This window comes from Emys orbicularis, chromosome 2 (assembly GCF_028017835.1).
Source record: "Emys orbicularis isolate rEmyOrb1 chromosome 2, rEmyOrb1.hap1, whole genome shotgun sequence".
Classification (NCBI taxonomy): Eukaryota; Metazoa; Chordata; order Testudines; family Emydidae; genus Emys; species Emys orbicularis.
This window is the reverse complement of record NC_088684.1, coordinates 191951315-191968099: the sequence shown is the minus strand read 5'-3', so window position 1 is coordinate 191968099 and position 16785 is coordinate 191951315. Positions and strand designations below refer to the sequence as shown.

Genomic DNA, 16785 nt, shown 5'->3' with positions numbered 1-16785 from the left:
AATGTACATTATTTTAACTTTATTTCAGCAGAATTCCTGCTCTCAAAGGGCTAAATTATCCCTTCCACTTCCATGAGTGGAGAGGGCCTAGACAAGCCGATCTAGTCGGGGGAGGGTGGAGTTGGGGAGATTGCCCAGCCACTTCCCATAGCCCCGTGGGAGCTCTTTTGCTAGAGTTCCAAGGCTTCAGCACTCTGTAGAATTTTGTGGGTTGGGCCTGGAGTGTAAGGAGATAGGGCAGGAAACTGGCTACTGTCTGCGGCATTCTCCCCTGCTGAGCCCACGGAGTGCAACTTGGAATACCAGTGGGGAGTTAGTGCTGCTTCTAGTGTGCATTAACTCTGGACTCCATGCGTCCTACGACTCCGCACCTGGGAGACTCCGTCAATGACAGCAGGGTTGTTGAAAGAGCTATGCAATTAGAGGGCAGAGAGGACCAAAGAGCAGTGTGCAGGGGTCAGCGGCTCTCCATGTAGGTACTTCTGAATCCATGGAATATTTACTCCTCTCCATTGGAGGGAAAGATCTTGCCCAAAGTAATTACACTGGATCAGTAATTTATAGGAATGTTCCAGCAGAGTGGAGTGGGGCGGTGCATCCTAGTCTGATACCCTGGGTGATGAAGGGTGAAAGCCAGTTATGGCAAATAGGTCTCATTTCTATTTCTATTTCACAAAGGTATTTTTGAAGCTGCTGCAGGACACAGAGCAAATGCCACAAGTTCCCCTGGCAGAGGAGTTGGGGCTCCCCCACATTAACAGCTGTGAATCAACCTACCAAAACTGTAAGTAGAAAATTAAGTTTTCCTTGAAAGCAACTGTGTTCATACAAGTAAGAGACTTGCAGCTAAACAGGCTAAAACTTTCCTAGGTTTGGCAACATGTGGGAATGTTGCCATGTGTCCCCACAGTGCTCTGGTAGTGCCCTTTCCCGTGCATGTGAAGTAGCCAAACAATCCTCCTCAGATGATACACTTCATGCTGCTCACTCTGACTAGGAACATTTTGAGACAAGCTTTGTGTCCTCTGTCACAATAACCTCCAGTCAAGGCTGTCACTATGACATAGCACCTGTGCCAAAGAGAACTGTCGCCTAATTGACACCATCACTCACCAAGTGCAGACAACTGTGGGTTGGGATTTTCAAACTGTTCAGTGCTGGCTTAGATCCACTCCCATTGAAATCTGTGCGAGTTTTATCACTGTCTTCAATGGGACATTGAGTGCTTTTCAAAATCTCTCTCAATACCCTGTGGTGACTTGTACATTAGTTAATTAACTAGTCCTGCCTACTACTTTTCTTGTCATATACATATGGTGGTGGAAATGTGCATGGGGAATGGATGTGAGAAGAGTTCCTCTGAAAAAATTAAAATAAAATGAGGACAACAACAAAAACTAGAGAGATTAAAACAGTTGCTCGATTAAAAGGTACAGTTCGGGGTAACCCTTTATTTTATAACTGACATACAGTTCTGTATTACTGGAAGACTCCAATTAGATAGCACAGTGCTGTTAGATTTGTTTGTCCTCTCTATGTTGCATTTTCATTAGGGTCTAAGAATTGCAGTTTCTATGGTAATCAATATTTGAATTATATTGTATCTAATAACTTAAGCTATAATTACCAGCTAACCTTCCAGGATGTGTCTTCATTTGGTATTTGGCATATAATTAAAGAATTGGTAATTAATTCCATATTTCTGAGGCTGATAAATTATTATAAGAAAATATGGTTATAATGTCATTTCTATGGGAAGGAAGATGGAGGAGAAATTTTCATTCAAGGCTGATGACTGTCATTCATCATTAAGCACAGTTGTGAAGTGTAGGCATAAAGGCTTGGGAAATTGCTCATGAAAGCTATCCATCTCTGTTAGTTAACCAGAATACTCCATGGGCAATAGCTTGACCTGTATACTTTTGTCTCTGAAAGCAGACTCAAAGATAGTCACAAACTTTTTCTTTCTCAGAGCAGTTCAGTGGATTTTAGAAAGGCCCAAAAGCAAATGGCTGGATTATTAAGAAGAACACCACTAAAGAGCTATGAGCTAAAGAGAATTTGGATTAGAGAGCTGTTGTGATGATGCATGCTAGAGAACATCACTGGAGTCAATCTCTTGGGCCCCTGCAATTGGTTTGCCCATAATGGAACTATCTATCTTATATGGCCACACCAATCTGAGGAAGTTGGGTATGTTAGGGTCCATGCCAGTAGCTTTAGGTTTAGCATGAATCCGTAAGGGTCAAATCTGTGTAGTGGGGCTACCTATTCCTCTCCCCATGCCTAGCAATAGTCAGCTGTGGTCTTGAATGTCCTGAAGCGGTTGTTGGAGCTGCAGGTACTTTCCCATGTTGTTGCACTTCAGAGTGTTTTCCACAGATTAAAGCTCTTTTATTGGAATTGATCCATTTGTCCAATTCAGGTCCATAATAAAGCCACATGATTGGATCTGGACTGCGGGCTGACATTTGGTCCTAATTTGATCTGTCTTTCCTAAAAACTACTTTGTTCTTCAAGGAGAGAAGGTCAAATCATTCTGGGACACGTTCTGATGGGTGTTACTCAGTGCGTATAAAGGTATCAGAGTCTGGCCTTGTGAGAGCATGTAGCCTCTGTGTGTGTGTGTGTGTGTGTGTGTGTGTGTTGATGAAACCGTGCTGATGTTGGAACAGGTACTGCAAAAGATTTATAAACAACAAAAGGCAAAAAACCAAAACTTTAAGATCCCAGAATGACAGGATTTGGCCAATCAGCAGTTGCAAGAAACACACAGGACCTCAATTCTGCAAAGTCCTTAAACATGCACTTAACTTTAACCATGTGCTTGTGCCCCATTGAAGGCAAAGGAACGTAATCACATGCTTAAAGCTAAGCACATGCTTAAGTGCACCGATGAAGAGGGATGGACTGCTGAATTGGGGTTGGAACCCTAAACATCAACACGAAAATAAAGCAACAACTTGTTTACCCAGTGTTTGTTTTAACGCTTTTAATGTATTTGTAATTTTGGAGTCTATACGCATTTACTTGTTATTTCCAATTGGTAATATTTATTACTTTGCAGAAGCTCTGTTGGTCCCCCTTAATTTATTTTCAATAAAGATTAGATAATTATATAGCTCTTCTCTTTCTGTGAAGAGTAGATAGAATTTTTAACATCATGGAATGACTATACAGTTGTCTATGATGTGTGCTTATAAAACTGGACCACAAGGGAGGAAAGGAGCAATTAAGGAATATGAATATTTTGCTGAGGAGCTAAATGAATAATCTGCATCACTTTTCACTACAGAGGATGTTGGCAAGGTAATTACCCTGGATCTAATCTTTTCTGAATATAAAGATAAAGTGCAGTCAGGGGCTGAGGTATCAAAGTTATGTTCAATGAAACTGAAAGGTGGCAAATGTAAAACTAATAAAAGGTCATACTTTTCCACACAACATATGATTAACCTGTGGTACTCAGTGCGGCAATAGATCACTGAAGCCAAAAGCTTTGCAGCATTGAAAAAGAAGTAGGCATTTATTCAGATAACAAGAAATCCATGTTTATAATAGTGTATGTTTTAAAAAAATGAATGGATAATCCTATGCTTCTGGGTACAAGCCAATCTCCTACCATTGGGGTCACAAGGAGACTTTCCCTGGGGGTAGATTATCCCATCACTGCTACTGTCGGCTTTCTCGTACCTTTCTCTGAAGCAGCAGGTATTAGCCATTGTTAGAAGCAGATACTGGTCTAGATGGACCACTGCTCTGACTCTAATTAAAAAAAACTAGCACTATACCATATCAATAAGGTACATGTTAAACACACTAAGAACTGGCTAACTGACAGATCTCAAAAATAGTCATCAATGGGGAATCATCATTAAATGTGGATGTTTGTAGTGAGGAACCACAGGGACCAGTGCTGGGCCCAACAGTATTCAATACAGACATCAATGATCTGGGAGTAAATATAAAATCACTCCTGATAAAATTGCAGATGAGAAAAATGTTGTTAGAATGGTAAATAATGATGAGGACAGGCATCCACAGTATGATCTGGATTGCTTGGTAAACTGGGCCCATTCACACAAGATGTGTTTTTAATACAGCTAACTGCAAAGTTCTATGTTTTGGAACGCAGGCCATACCTACGGAATGAGGGATAATTTCCTAGAAAGCAGTGACTTTGAAAACGGGTCCTAGTAGACCAGTAATGGAACATGAGCTCCCATTGTGATGTCATCACAAAACTAATATGATCCTTGGATGTATAAATAGGGGGGTAATGAGTTAGGAGTATGGAGGTGATTTCACATATGGTTAGAGCACTGAGGAGACCAAGACTGGAATACTGTATCAAGTTTTGGCATCCACATTTTAAAAAGAATGTTGAAAAATTGGAGAGGGTGCAGAAATGATTCCAAGGAATGATTGACAGCTGGAGAAAATGCCTTGCCCTGAGCATTGTAAATAGCTCAATCAGCTTAGCTTATAAAAAAATTGAGGTGGTGTCAATTTCAGTGGGTAAGTAATTCTACTCAGACACAAATATAGGGTACTCACGGTATCATTACTCTAGCAGAGAAATGCATAACCAGAACCAATGGCTGGAAATTAAATTGGAAATAAGGTGTGTGTTTAACAGTGAGGGTTATTAACCACTGGAGCAAACCACCAAGGGAAGTGGTTGATCCTCCCTCTCTTGAGGTCTTCATATCAGTATTAAATGCCTTTGTGGAAAATTTACCTTAGCTAAATGTAAGTTATTGGGCTCAATAGAGGGGTACCTCAGTGAAATATATTGGCCTGTGATATGAGTTCAGACTTAATGATTTTGTGGCCTTAACCTTTTTGAATCCCTGTTGGCAATTCCTACATTTGATAGAATTCCAAAAATAGCGGATGGCGGGAGGGCAGTAGATGTAATATATTTGGGGACATATTGTGCCACTGGTTTTTAAGTGGACCTCTGCATCCTGTTCCCTGGAGAGTTTTGTTTAAAAAGATGGACGATGGATTTTAATAAATCTTTCAATACTATGTCTTGAAATCTTACTGGAAAAATTAATTTGTGTTGGCATGGTGTGGCAGATCCCTTCATAGAGTTTGGTACCACCCTTAGCTTTGATAATAGTGCCTCTCCTGGTATTGGATGGGAGTGTATCTCATTTGCTATTGCCTGTGCTGATCCCCCATTCCTTTTTGGGACCAATGCTGCCCCCATGTTGGGCTTCAGACAACTCTGACTCTTTGCCCCATTGGGGCTACTTCCTCTGTTATCACCAGAGAACCTCAGGGACTCCTGAATATCCAGTTCAGAGCCATCTCACCTTCAACGTCGCCCAATAGGCTGGTCTGTGGGGCTGGGGCTCAGGCTCAGGGCAGACTGTCAAAAAGCAGGACAGAAACCCCAATCCGATTGTATGTTCTATAATCAGACTTCACCAACCCAGTAACAAGTGTGGACTCTTAAAGCACTATGACAGTCTCACCATGGTGTCATAGACATTCCCCTTGGGCATTCGAGTCTAACTTGCCATCCAGGCAAGCTGGACTTAGTGATAGATGGTCCCTTACACTAAAACGCACAACAGTATTCAGGTTACTTCCAGTCCCACAGGACCAGTCACTTATCCCAGGTCAGTTGTTCTCAGATCTCAAACCAAGACAACACTTATAGCCAATCCTGTAATAAACTAACTAAAGGTTTATTAACTAGGAAAAATAAAAGAAGGTTATTTAAAAGGTTCAAACAGGAAACACACATACACACAAATCAGTTACAGTCTTAGATTTAAAAAGGTAAACTTCTATAATGAGCAGCTCTATATGTCCTCCAGGGCTGACCCATGCCAAGCACTAACTAATCATGCTGCCTCCATCCTAGCATAGAATCATAGAATCATCCTGGAAACAAGCCAGCAGCTTTGTTGACCTCCTCAGACTAATGACCACAACAAGAACTACCTCCACTTGTCCAAATAGGTTGCTACACCATCAACCTCAGCCTGGACCAATCCACACAAGAGATCCACTTCCTGGACACTACAGTGCAAATAAGTGATGGTCACATAAACACCACCCTATACCGGAAACCTACTGACCGTTATACTTACCTACATGCCTCCATTGTCTACAGCCAAGCCCTAAGATACAACTGCATTTGCTCCAATTCCTCAGACAGAGACCAACACCTACAAGGTCTCTACCAAGCATTCTTAAAACTACAATACCCACCTGGGGAAGTGAGGAAATAGATTGACAGAGCGGGACGGGTACTCAGAAGTCACCTACTACAGGACAGGCCCAACAAGAAATTCACTACTAGAAATATGTACAGGTTGAGGTTATCCCTTTACCTCAGTGTACTGAAAAAGTGAGGTGAAAAGCCAGGGGCAAAAATGATAGATTGTAGAGGTAAAACTGGTGGGGTTTTTTTTATGGTACCTGCTCAATAACATTATCTATTTTGCCCTCATCACCTATCTGATCCCTTGCCCCTTGGTTTTCCTTCTTTGATTTAGATCTTCATTTTCTCATTCATTAATGTGAATTTTCCAAAATCAGCACATTATGCTTTCCTATTTGTGGTGAATTTTTTCCCCATAATTCAGTTAGTTTTTGGAAGTTTAGGTCAGTGAAACAAAGCACCAGATACTTATTTTTAGTGTGTGTCAAGCCATGTATTTAATCTTAAAGCTGAGTCTCAACAGCCAAAAATTGTCACCTTTTGAGATGCTCCTTCCCCCCGCTCACTGAATTTCATTTTGCTGTCATTTTCTTGGGTTAAATATTCCCTGTGTTCCCTGGAGTAATGATGAGCAAATATACAATCCTACTGTATATGACTCAGAGTTTGACATGGCTGCTCAAAATCTTTGAGAGATATCCATCAGTTTAGAGAAATAAATGATTGTTCCATATTTTAAATTTAGTTTACTTTATTGAAGAAAATGAAAATATGGTGAGGGGGAAAAGGTGTAATAAAGCCTAATGTACTGTGAAATAGAATGATGTTTGGAAATCAAGGCAGTCCTTGGTAAACAGTTTACAGTATTTTACATGAACATTATAAAACATCAATATCAAAGGCTCTGTATTTACTCTTCATTTAAATTATAAGTTCTTCTTCAAGTCATTGCTCATATCGATTCCAATTAGGTGTGTGCACGCCGCATGCACAGTCGTCAGAAAGTTTTTCCCCTAGCAGCACCCGTCGGGTCAGCTGTGGAGCCCCTTGGAGTGGCGCCTTCATGGCACTCAATATATGACCCTGCCGACCCGATGCCTCCTCAGTTCCTTCTTACTGCCCATGACGGTAGTTGGAACTGTGGCGTCTTGCTCAGCAAGTTCTCCACGTTTTCCTAGCTCTTGTTTCTCGTTGTTCTTATACCTTTTATTTAGTTTCTTGTAGTTTATTTTAGAAGTAGTTTGTAGCAGTTGGGCTGGGGGGTTTACACTCCATCCTGACCACTTTTTTTGGGGAGGGCTTTCATGCCCAAGTCCCAGGGGTTCAAGTCCTGCTCCAAGCCCATGCCAACAGGCAACCCCCACGATGCTTGTCAGAAGTGTCTGGGGGAGGCTCACCAAGCCGATAGGTGCAGGGTTTGCAAAGGGTTTCACCCTAGAACCAAAAAGGAGCGAGACTTTCACCTTAAGCAGCTCCTTATGGAGGCGGCTCTTAGACCTCAGCCTCCTTTGGCGCGGCAGGACCCGGCACTGAGTTCTTCGGTGGTGGAAGTGGCATGGTGGACAGACTCTAGCAGAGACCCGTGGCACCCCTGCTCCCCAGCACTGAAACCGGCGGGATCGACCCAGCACCGCTCCCACTCTCCGGCGCAGAAGCGGCACTGGATGCAAGGGAAGAGTGGCTCTCCGTCCCAGAGGCCCACCCCTCTGGAGCCGGCCAATGGGGCGCGTCCTCATGAGGAGCACCCAGTGCCGAAGCCTGCGGAGGCAGCATCATTGACTTTGGCCCGGCAAGGGTGACCGTTGAGTCCGGTGCCGTTGGACTCCCGGGCCCACATCATCAAGGAGGTAGAGCTACCATCCACTCCGGACACCTTTGCAGCCGCGAGGGACCTCATCGCCATGACGGCGCCAAGGTTGCCTACGATTCGCACCAAGCCTCCGGTACCACAGCGCATGGCACTGTCTCGAGGCAAGCCAGTGATGATCCGGTTGTCGGCACCGCTGATTGAGTCCTGGCACCGGTTGGACTTGCGGCACTACTCCAGGTCGTGCCAGCGCTCCCAATCATGCTGCCGAGCCGCACGTCGGTCCCCTTCGCAGAGCAGGTCCTGGACAACCCTGCATAGCTCCAGGTCATGGTACCGCTCTAGATTGCAGCACTGCTCCCCAGCCTCACGGCACCACTCACTGGCTCATCTCCGCTCAGCGCTGCCCTGGCCCTCGCAATCCTGGTCCTCGGACTCAGAGGCTGGATCTAGGTACTCAGTGTGGGACCGGCACCGGTCAGGCTGTGGATGCTCTGAGGTGGGGACAGGGCCATGGCAGGGACCAGCACAGTGGCCATTCTGGACCCCGTGGGCACACCACCAGGCCCAGGATGCCCAGTCTAAAGGCTCCCAATCGGCCACCTCTGAACCGAGGGTGCCGGAGGCCTCAGCCAGTCGGCCCACCCCCTAGAGGTGCTGAGGAGGCGCCGTGCCTCCGTCCCCCTTGGAACCGACTCCAACTCTGGTTCCTGAGTCGGGGGCTACCAGTGAAGCAAGTTCTGAAGCTCCTGATGAGCAGGAGGGATGGGAGGACCTGGTTTCCCCCATTGGCCTCTTCATCCTCCTCCCCAGATGAGGCCGTCACAGGCACTTTCATCTCTGGACCACCTCCTATAGACAGCTGCGCCCATCAGGACCTTCTGCTCAAGGTAGCATGTAACATGGGTCTGCAGGCCGAGGAGGTTGTGGAGTCAGAGGACCCAGTGGTCGATATTCTGGCCCCAGAAGGTCCTTCAAGGGTGGCTCTGCCCCTCATCAAAACTATACAGGCCAATGCCAAGACTATCTGGCAGACTCCAGCCTCCGTCCCTCCCACAGCCAAGGGCGTTGAGAGGAAGTACTTCGTGCCCTCAAAGGGATACTAATACCTCTTTACGAACCTGCAGCACTGTTCGTTGGTGAGAAATGAGAAAGAGAGGTAGGGACAGCAGGCCCCAGTGCTCAAGTCCAAGGAGTCCAAGCGCCTGGACTTGTTTGGCCGTAAAGTGTACTCCAACCAGCAGGCAATTCTGAGCCAATATAACTTCAGCTCCTGGAACTTGATGTTCAAGTTCAAGGACCTTGTGTCAACTGAGTCCAGGGAGGAGTTTGGGGCCATAGTAGAGGAGGGCAAGGCGGTGGCACAGACCTCTTTACAGGCCTCACTGGATGCTATGGACTTGGAGGTGCGCACCTTGTCCTCAGGTATTGCCATGAGACAACCTCATGGTTGCAAGCCTTGGGCCTACCGCCCGAGGTTCAGCAGACAGCGTAGGACCTGCCTTTGATGAGGCAGGCCTGTTCGTGGAGCAGACTGACTCTCGGTTGCATAGTCTAAAAGACTCAAGGGCTACTATGAAATCCTTGGGTATGCACACCCTGGCAAACCAATGGAAACACTTCAAGCCTCAAGAACCGCAGCAGCGCTCCTACCCTCCTCGGCCGAGGCAGGACTTTTACAGACGAAGGGGCAGTGTACCAGGGTTGGGACTCACCACCGCGGCGCCTCCTACTGGTTACTCCGGGAATTAGCTCAGTCCAGTGGAGCGTCCCCTCTGTGGTATCCCACCCATTGTCTTGCCCTGGGTTGGCATGTCTGGACCCGCGTTGCTCCCAAGCCCGCGGCGTCCTCTTCGAGCCGCTGCCCTCCGGCAGTGCCCCTTAGTCCATCCACACACCCTTCCGGGGGGGGGGGGGGGTGGAGAGGGTCAATCAGCAATCTCTATGTCCAGCCACCGTAGTCAACCACACACCCCAAAGTCTAATCCCTCCTGTCAGGGATCCAGCGTGGTCTATAATGGCCACTCCCTACTGCCAATGGCTGGGTGTACTTCAAGGGGGGAAGGGGGGGACCCAGGCCCACCCTCTACTCTGGGTCCCGGCCCAGGGACCCTCTGGCGGCAGCCTCGCTGTCCTCCCTCTCTCCCCTCCGTCTGCCTACTTCCCCAGGCCGCTTCCCCTACGGCCCCTTGCACCCGCTAGGCCCTTCTCTTCAGGGCCTGCAGCCTGGCAGGCCTCAGGTTAGAGCTCCCTTTTGCTCCCCGAGCCTGGCCAGCACTGCGCTGTCCGCGGTGCTAGTGTCCCTGCTCTGGAAACAGACCTTCCCCCATCGAAGGCCTGGGACAGACTGCCTGCTGCTCTTCCTGAGCAGCCTTTTATAGGGCTGAGCCTGGCCCTGATTGGCTGCCTCCAATCTGTGCCCTGATTGGCTCCCAATAAGCCCTTCTCTCTTTGGCTGTGTGTCTGCGCAGGCCCACTGGCCTGCCGCAGCCCATACTCTCAGGGAGTGGGGCAGCCGCCCCACTACAGGCAGGAATGGCAGAAGGAAGCCTTCCAACCCCGCTTCCAGACAAGGCCAGGGCCTGACCAAACCATCATCGGGTTCCAAGCAGGCCTTTTGAAGGGACGCCCGAGGACGGCACACCAGACTCATCCCCGGATCCTTCTCTGCCCTTTTTGAATCATTTGTCCCACTTCTACTGTGCATGGTCCCAAATAACCTCGGACCGCTGGGTCTTCCGCATGGTGGAAGCAGGATACTCTCTCCAGTTCTGCTCTACCCTCCCTCCCACCCCTCTTCCCCGTCCCTCTTCAGGGACCCCTCTCACTAGCAACTCTGTATACAGGAGGTGCGGGCGCTCCTCGCCATAGGAGCGGTGGTGGAGGTTCCTCAGGAGCTAAGGGGCAAGGGATTCTACTCCTGATACTTTCAAATCCTCAAGGCCAAGGGGGGTCTCAGACCCATCCTAGACCCACGTGGGCTCAACAAATTCATGGTAAAGTTGAAGTTCTGCATGGTCTCTCTAGGCACTATTATCCCCTCCCTAGATCTGGGAGACTGGTATGCCGCCCTCGACATGAAGGACGCATACTTCCACATAGCGATTCGTCCAGTGCACAGGCGCTTCCTGCACTTCGCAGTCAACCACGAACATTACCAATTCACTGCCCTACCATTCGGCCTCTCAACAGCCCCCCGAGTGTTCACCAAGTGCATGTTGGTCGTGGCTTCTTTCCTCCATCGACAGCAGGTGCAAGTGTGCCCCTACCTCAATGACTGGCTGCTCAGGGGCCGCACCAGGGCACAGATGCAGTCCCAACTCTGCTTGGTCAGATGCACGTTAGAGCAGCTGGGTCTCCTCCTCAACTTGGAGAAGTCGACCCTGGAACCGACCCAGAGAATTGAATTCATTGGGGCAGTGTTAGACTCAGTCCAAGCGCGGGCCCTTCTACTGGAGTCCCGACTCCGAGCCATCACAGACATCGTTCAAAGCCTCCAGCAATTCCCTACCTCAACAGCAAGGGGGTGCCTGAGTCTCCTTGGCCACATGGCTTTTTGCACTTATGTCACCCGGCACACCAGGCTCCGGCTCAGACCATTTCAGACGTGGCTCACCTTGGCCTGCCACCCGGGGTGCAACAGCTTGAATTCAGTGGTCAAGGTGCTGGGACAGGTCCTCATGTCCATTCGCTGGTGGCTCGACCCCCAAGCATTGTGCGGAGGAGTCCCCTTCCACAACCCCCAACCTTCCTTGTCCCTGGTTATGGATGCGTTGGGTATGGGATGGTGTGTGTGTGTGTGTGGGGTGCATCTGGGAGACTTCCAGACACAGGGCCTGTGGTCACAGGATGAGCTCTCCCTCCATATCAACATCAGGAAGCTGAGGGCGGTGTGCCTTGCTTGCCAGGCCTTCCAGGCCCGACTGCAAAGACAGTGTGTAGCAGTTCTAATGGACAACACCGCCACCATGTTTTACATCAACAAGCCAGGGGGACCCCGTTCCTCCCCCTATGCCAGGAGGCCCTCTGGCTGTAGGAGTTCTGCTTAGCCCACTCCATTCACCTGGAAGCTTCCTTTCTACCAGGAGTTCAGAACACACTGACGGACTGCCTCAGCAGGTCCTTCCACACTCACGAGTGGTCCATCTGACCGGATGTCCTACACACCATCTTCCAAAGGTGGGGATTTCCCCAGGTGGACCTGTTTGCCACCTAACACAACAGGAAGTGCCCAATGTTCTGCTCCTTCCAGGGTCGCAGCTCAGGCTCCCTCACGGATGTGTTTCTGCCTTTCACCCGTACCCTCTCATGCACAAGGTCCTGCTCAAGGTCCGCAGGGATGGGGCAAAGGTAATTCTGATAGCTCCAGCATGGCCTCGCCAGCACTGGTACACCACGCTACTGGAGCTGTCGATAGACACACCGGTCACGTTGCCTCTCCTCCCCAACTTACTTACTCAGGACTGAGGTTGCCTGTGTCAGCCTTACCTACGGTCCTTCCACCTCACGGCTTGGAAGCTTCATGGCTGAACCCCATGGAACTTCTGTGCTCGGAACAAGTAAGGGAGGTCCTCCTCGGCAGCAGGAAGCCCTCTACTAAAGTGGAAAACATTCTTGTGTTGGTGTGACCAGCGTCGCACCCCCCCCCCCCCCCTCCAGGCGCCGGTATCCCTCATCTTAGAGTACCTCCTACACCGGAAACAGCAAGGTCTGGCGGCATCCTCCATAAGGGAACACCTCGCTGCAATCTTGGCCTTCCACCCGGGTGTGTCTGGTAGATTGGTCTTTGCCAGCCCTGTGGTTCGTCGCTTCCTCAAAGGTTTGGACCGCCTACATCCTCAGATCCAGCAGCCTGTCCCTATGTGGGACCTTAACCTGGTCCTTTCCAGGCTCATGGGGCCTCCATTCAAACCAATGGCGACTTGCTCCCTCCTGTATCTGTCTTGGAAGACAGCTTTCCTGGTCGCCATTACATCTGTGAGAAGGGTGTCTGAGCTAAAGGCCCTCACCTCGGAACTGCCTTACACGGTTTTCCACAAGGATGAGGTGCAACTCAGGCCATACCTGGCCTTTCTCCCCAAAGTGGTGTCGCACTTCCACACCAGCCAGGACGTTTTCGTACCCGTCTTTTATCCTAAGTCTCATGCCAGTACCTGGGAGCAATGGCTACACTTCCTTGATGTTTGAAGAGCGCTAGCTTTCTACATCGAATGCACTAAGCTGTTCAGAAAATTGAACCAGCTATTGGTAGCAGTGGCAGACCGGATGAAAGGCCTCCTGGTCTCTTCTCAAACAATATCATCCTGGATCACATCCTGCATCTGCACGTGCTATGAACTGGCCAGAACACCAGCCCCGGCACTTACGGCACACTCCACAACGGCTCAGGCCTCATCAGCGGCGTTCCTGGCCCTGGTCCCGATGCAAGAAATCTGAAGGGCAGCAACTTGGTCCTCGGTACATACCTTCACCTCTCACTATATCATCGTCCGGTACGCCAAAGATGACGCGGCTTTCGGTAGAGTGGTGCTACAGTCAGCATTTCCTTAACTCTAACCCCACCGCCTGGGTAAGGCTTGGGAGTCACCTAATTGGAATCGATACAAGCAATCACGGAAAGAAGAAAACAACGGTTGCTCACCTCCTGTAATTGTTGTTCTTTGAGATGTTACTCATATCCATTCCAAGCCCTCCTGCCTTCCCCTCTGTTGGAGTAGCCGGCAAGAAGGAACTGAGGTGGGGTCGGGTCGGCAGGGTCATATATTGAGCACCATGAAGGCGCCACTCCAGGGGGCTCCACAGTCGACCTGACGGGTGCTGCTAAGGGAAAAACTTTCCGCCGACTGTGCACGCGGCGTGCACACACCTAATTGGAATGGATATGAGCAACACATCTTGAAGAACAACCGTGACGAGAGGTGAGTAACCGTTTTTTACTATGTATGTAAGGTAATCTAATTTACAAACTAAATTTAATATACCTTCGTGAAAGGGAAACACACATGTGACATTTCTATGCTGTAGCTACTAAGGCTACATAAAGATTTCTTTTTAATTGCCACAAAAATAAAAAAATTGAGATTTTGTAAACATGACGTAGGTAACATTGAAAGAAATTGCTACCATAGGACACATGGCACATTGCAGAGTATGGTCTTTGTAAACCCAGACGAAGAAAAAATCTTCATATTTTTGGTACAAGATTTCATTTGAGATAAATTTTGGTCTTCACACTCTGTGCCTCAGTTCCCCATGTAAAATGGAGATAAAACCACCTCACAGTGGTGTTGTGAAGATAATTTCTGCTACTTTAATACAAGAAATAAAAATAATTAATGTTAGTGGGGCATTTTGAATACTACAGCAATGAATGCAATTGAAAAGCCCATCAAGAATTTTTTTTTTTTTTTTTTTTTTAATATTCCATTACAGGGTTTGGATGGTATACATAAAGAATGGGTGGGAGGAATGTCACACACTGATTGGAGAGGATAAAAAAGAAATCCTGAATGGTTGCTAATTCACTGACTGCTTGCCATCTTCCAGCCTGTCTACAGAAAGTTAATTCTGGCATTTCCTAACTTTGCTTTATTTTGCAAGCTCAATTTACATTTTTAATAGGGAATATATATACGCGCACGCAGACGCACACGCGCACGCACACACACACACTTTAAAACATTAAGTATGTACTTGACATCACTGTTCAGGTAGCTGCCCCAAGAAATTCAGATGCATTAAATTATTCAGGCATTTTTAAAGTTCAAGTATTGTTATGTTTTCTCGTACAGTAGGAAAAATACTGCTAAGAATGCAGAGTGCTAATTAAAAGAACTTTTATTCCAGAAAAGGTTTATACAATGGCTAATGAAAGAGCTGTGATGTTGAGTCATTGGTGTTTTATCTCATCTAATGCATAAATATCTAATGAATAACTACCATACATAAAATACAGTTTGTTATGTTTTACAGTTGTGCTAACAAGACTGTAGGTAGGGTTGATGGCGCCTCCATTCTAAACTGCAGTTTCATTTGATTACAGATTTCTCAAAAGAATTAAAACAAAACAAAACTTCAGCTAAAATTACTCATGACCAGTCTGAATTGAATTTTTTTCTAGTAAGCATCTTGTAACTTCATTTTTTAGGTTATTCATTTTTGAATTATGAGAATGCGGTTTGGACACCAGGCTTCTTTTGTTTGTGTTTTAACCAAACCAGTGTTTCAGGTTTGGGGGGTTGTGAGAAAACAGCCTTATTTTTAAATTTGAGGCTTGGCATGAATAAGGGCTAAGGCTTTTATTGCATTTGGGGAAAGGGGAAAACCACTTTATTTTATTTATAGGCCTTTCTGTAACGCTCCCCATTGTAGTATCTAAATGCCTCACAAACATTACAGAATAAACACACACACACTTGGTTTAGTGACAGTCAAATTTCAATCAGGCCACAGCCCACCAATGGAAAACCTGAAACGCATGGAAATAAAAAGCTAAGGGAAAAGTCTCTTGCATTCCTTATCTGCATGATCATATGGTTCAGCACCTCATCAGGCTTTCACTTCCACTTCCACCACATACCCAAAAAAGCAATACGTACCCAGGTAACAGATGTTCTGGAATCAACAGACCAGCACATCTGACTGTCACACATTCTGTACATTTGGGAAGTTATTTTGGCTTCATGTCGTTGACCCCACCATTAAAATTTTGCACTAGAATATGAGGTAAGGGGCTGGTCTACGCTACCGCGGTAAGCCGACCTAAGTCACCAGACCCGCTAAATCGACACCGCTGCATCGATCACAGTGGTGCCGATCTACCAGTAACAGGGGGTAGCCATGTTAGTCTGTATTCACAAAAACAACGAGGAGTCCGGTGGCACCTTAAAGACTAACAAATTTATTTGGGCATAAGCTTTCGTGGGTAAAAAACCTCACTTCTTCAAAGGAGGTTTTTTACCCACAAAAGCTTATGCCCAAATAAATTTGTTAGTCTTTAAGGTGCCACCGGACTCCTTGTTGTGATCTACCAGTAAGTGTAGACATGGTATAACTGACACCTCTCCCCCTGCTCCCTGCAGGTTGGATCTTCACTACTTGAGCTACAGGAGCAATTGCTAGCCAGTACTTAGTTCATGCACTAGAGGAGGACTTAACCCACACTTTTCCAGTGGGTTGCACAACTGTTTCCTAGGGCAGAACATACTGGCAATCAGGAATCCTGGTTTGATATCGTTGGCTCTGAGAAAAGAGTGTGGTTTAGTGGTTAGAGGGAGAATAAATATAGCACATTCAATCTGAAAGGCAGTGTGCCAATTAGATAGGATTTAGGTCTACCATGTTAGAGTCCTGGGTTCTCTTCCTTACTGTTCATGGAGTGATCTTGTGTTTACCTCTTTGTTAATGTGTTGTTATCATGCGATGTGCCACACAGTTGAGGTTTGAGCCTTCCAAATAGGGATTAAGTGGCACTTGTATAGTGTATAAATGTTATGCTGGACCTCTACATAAGTAAGAATTTAATGCATGGTGAGCACTGTTCTGTCTCTGTCAACACATCAGTGTCTGTTTGTCTGACCTACCTAGATATATCACACTCATCAGAGAGCCTTACAAGATAATAAAACAGTAGGTTTGGTTAATTAAAATCCATGTAGCTATTTGCAGCTATTGGGTTAATCCAGACAAGTGAATTATCAGAATGCCTGGGGGGAAATAGTTTTTACCAAATAAAATTTTCAGATGCATGTGTTTGTTTGAATAAGTTCCTTCTTTCACTTTTAAACTTTTCATT

The 16785-nt window shown here is 47.0% G+C and overlaps 1 protein-coding gene across 1 annotated transcript in view; it reads left to right on the top strand.

Annotated features, from left to right (window-relative positions):
• Positions 1-16785, top strand: part of ABCA13 (ATP binding cassette subfamily A member 13) — a 300907-nt gene that overhangs the window by 159376 nt on the left and 124746 nt on the right. Inside the window, exons 43-46 of the mRNA XM_065398392.1 lie at positions 679-784; positions 8805-8971; positions 9284-9416; positions 11040-11768. Of these exons, the coding sequence (XP_065254464.1) occupies positions 679-784; positions 8805-8971; positions 9284-9416; positions 11040-11768 (1135 nt within the window). The remainder of the gene's footprint in view (positions 1-678; positions 785-8804; positions 8972-9283; positions 9417-11039; positions 11769-16785) is intronic.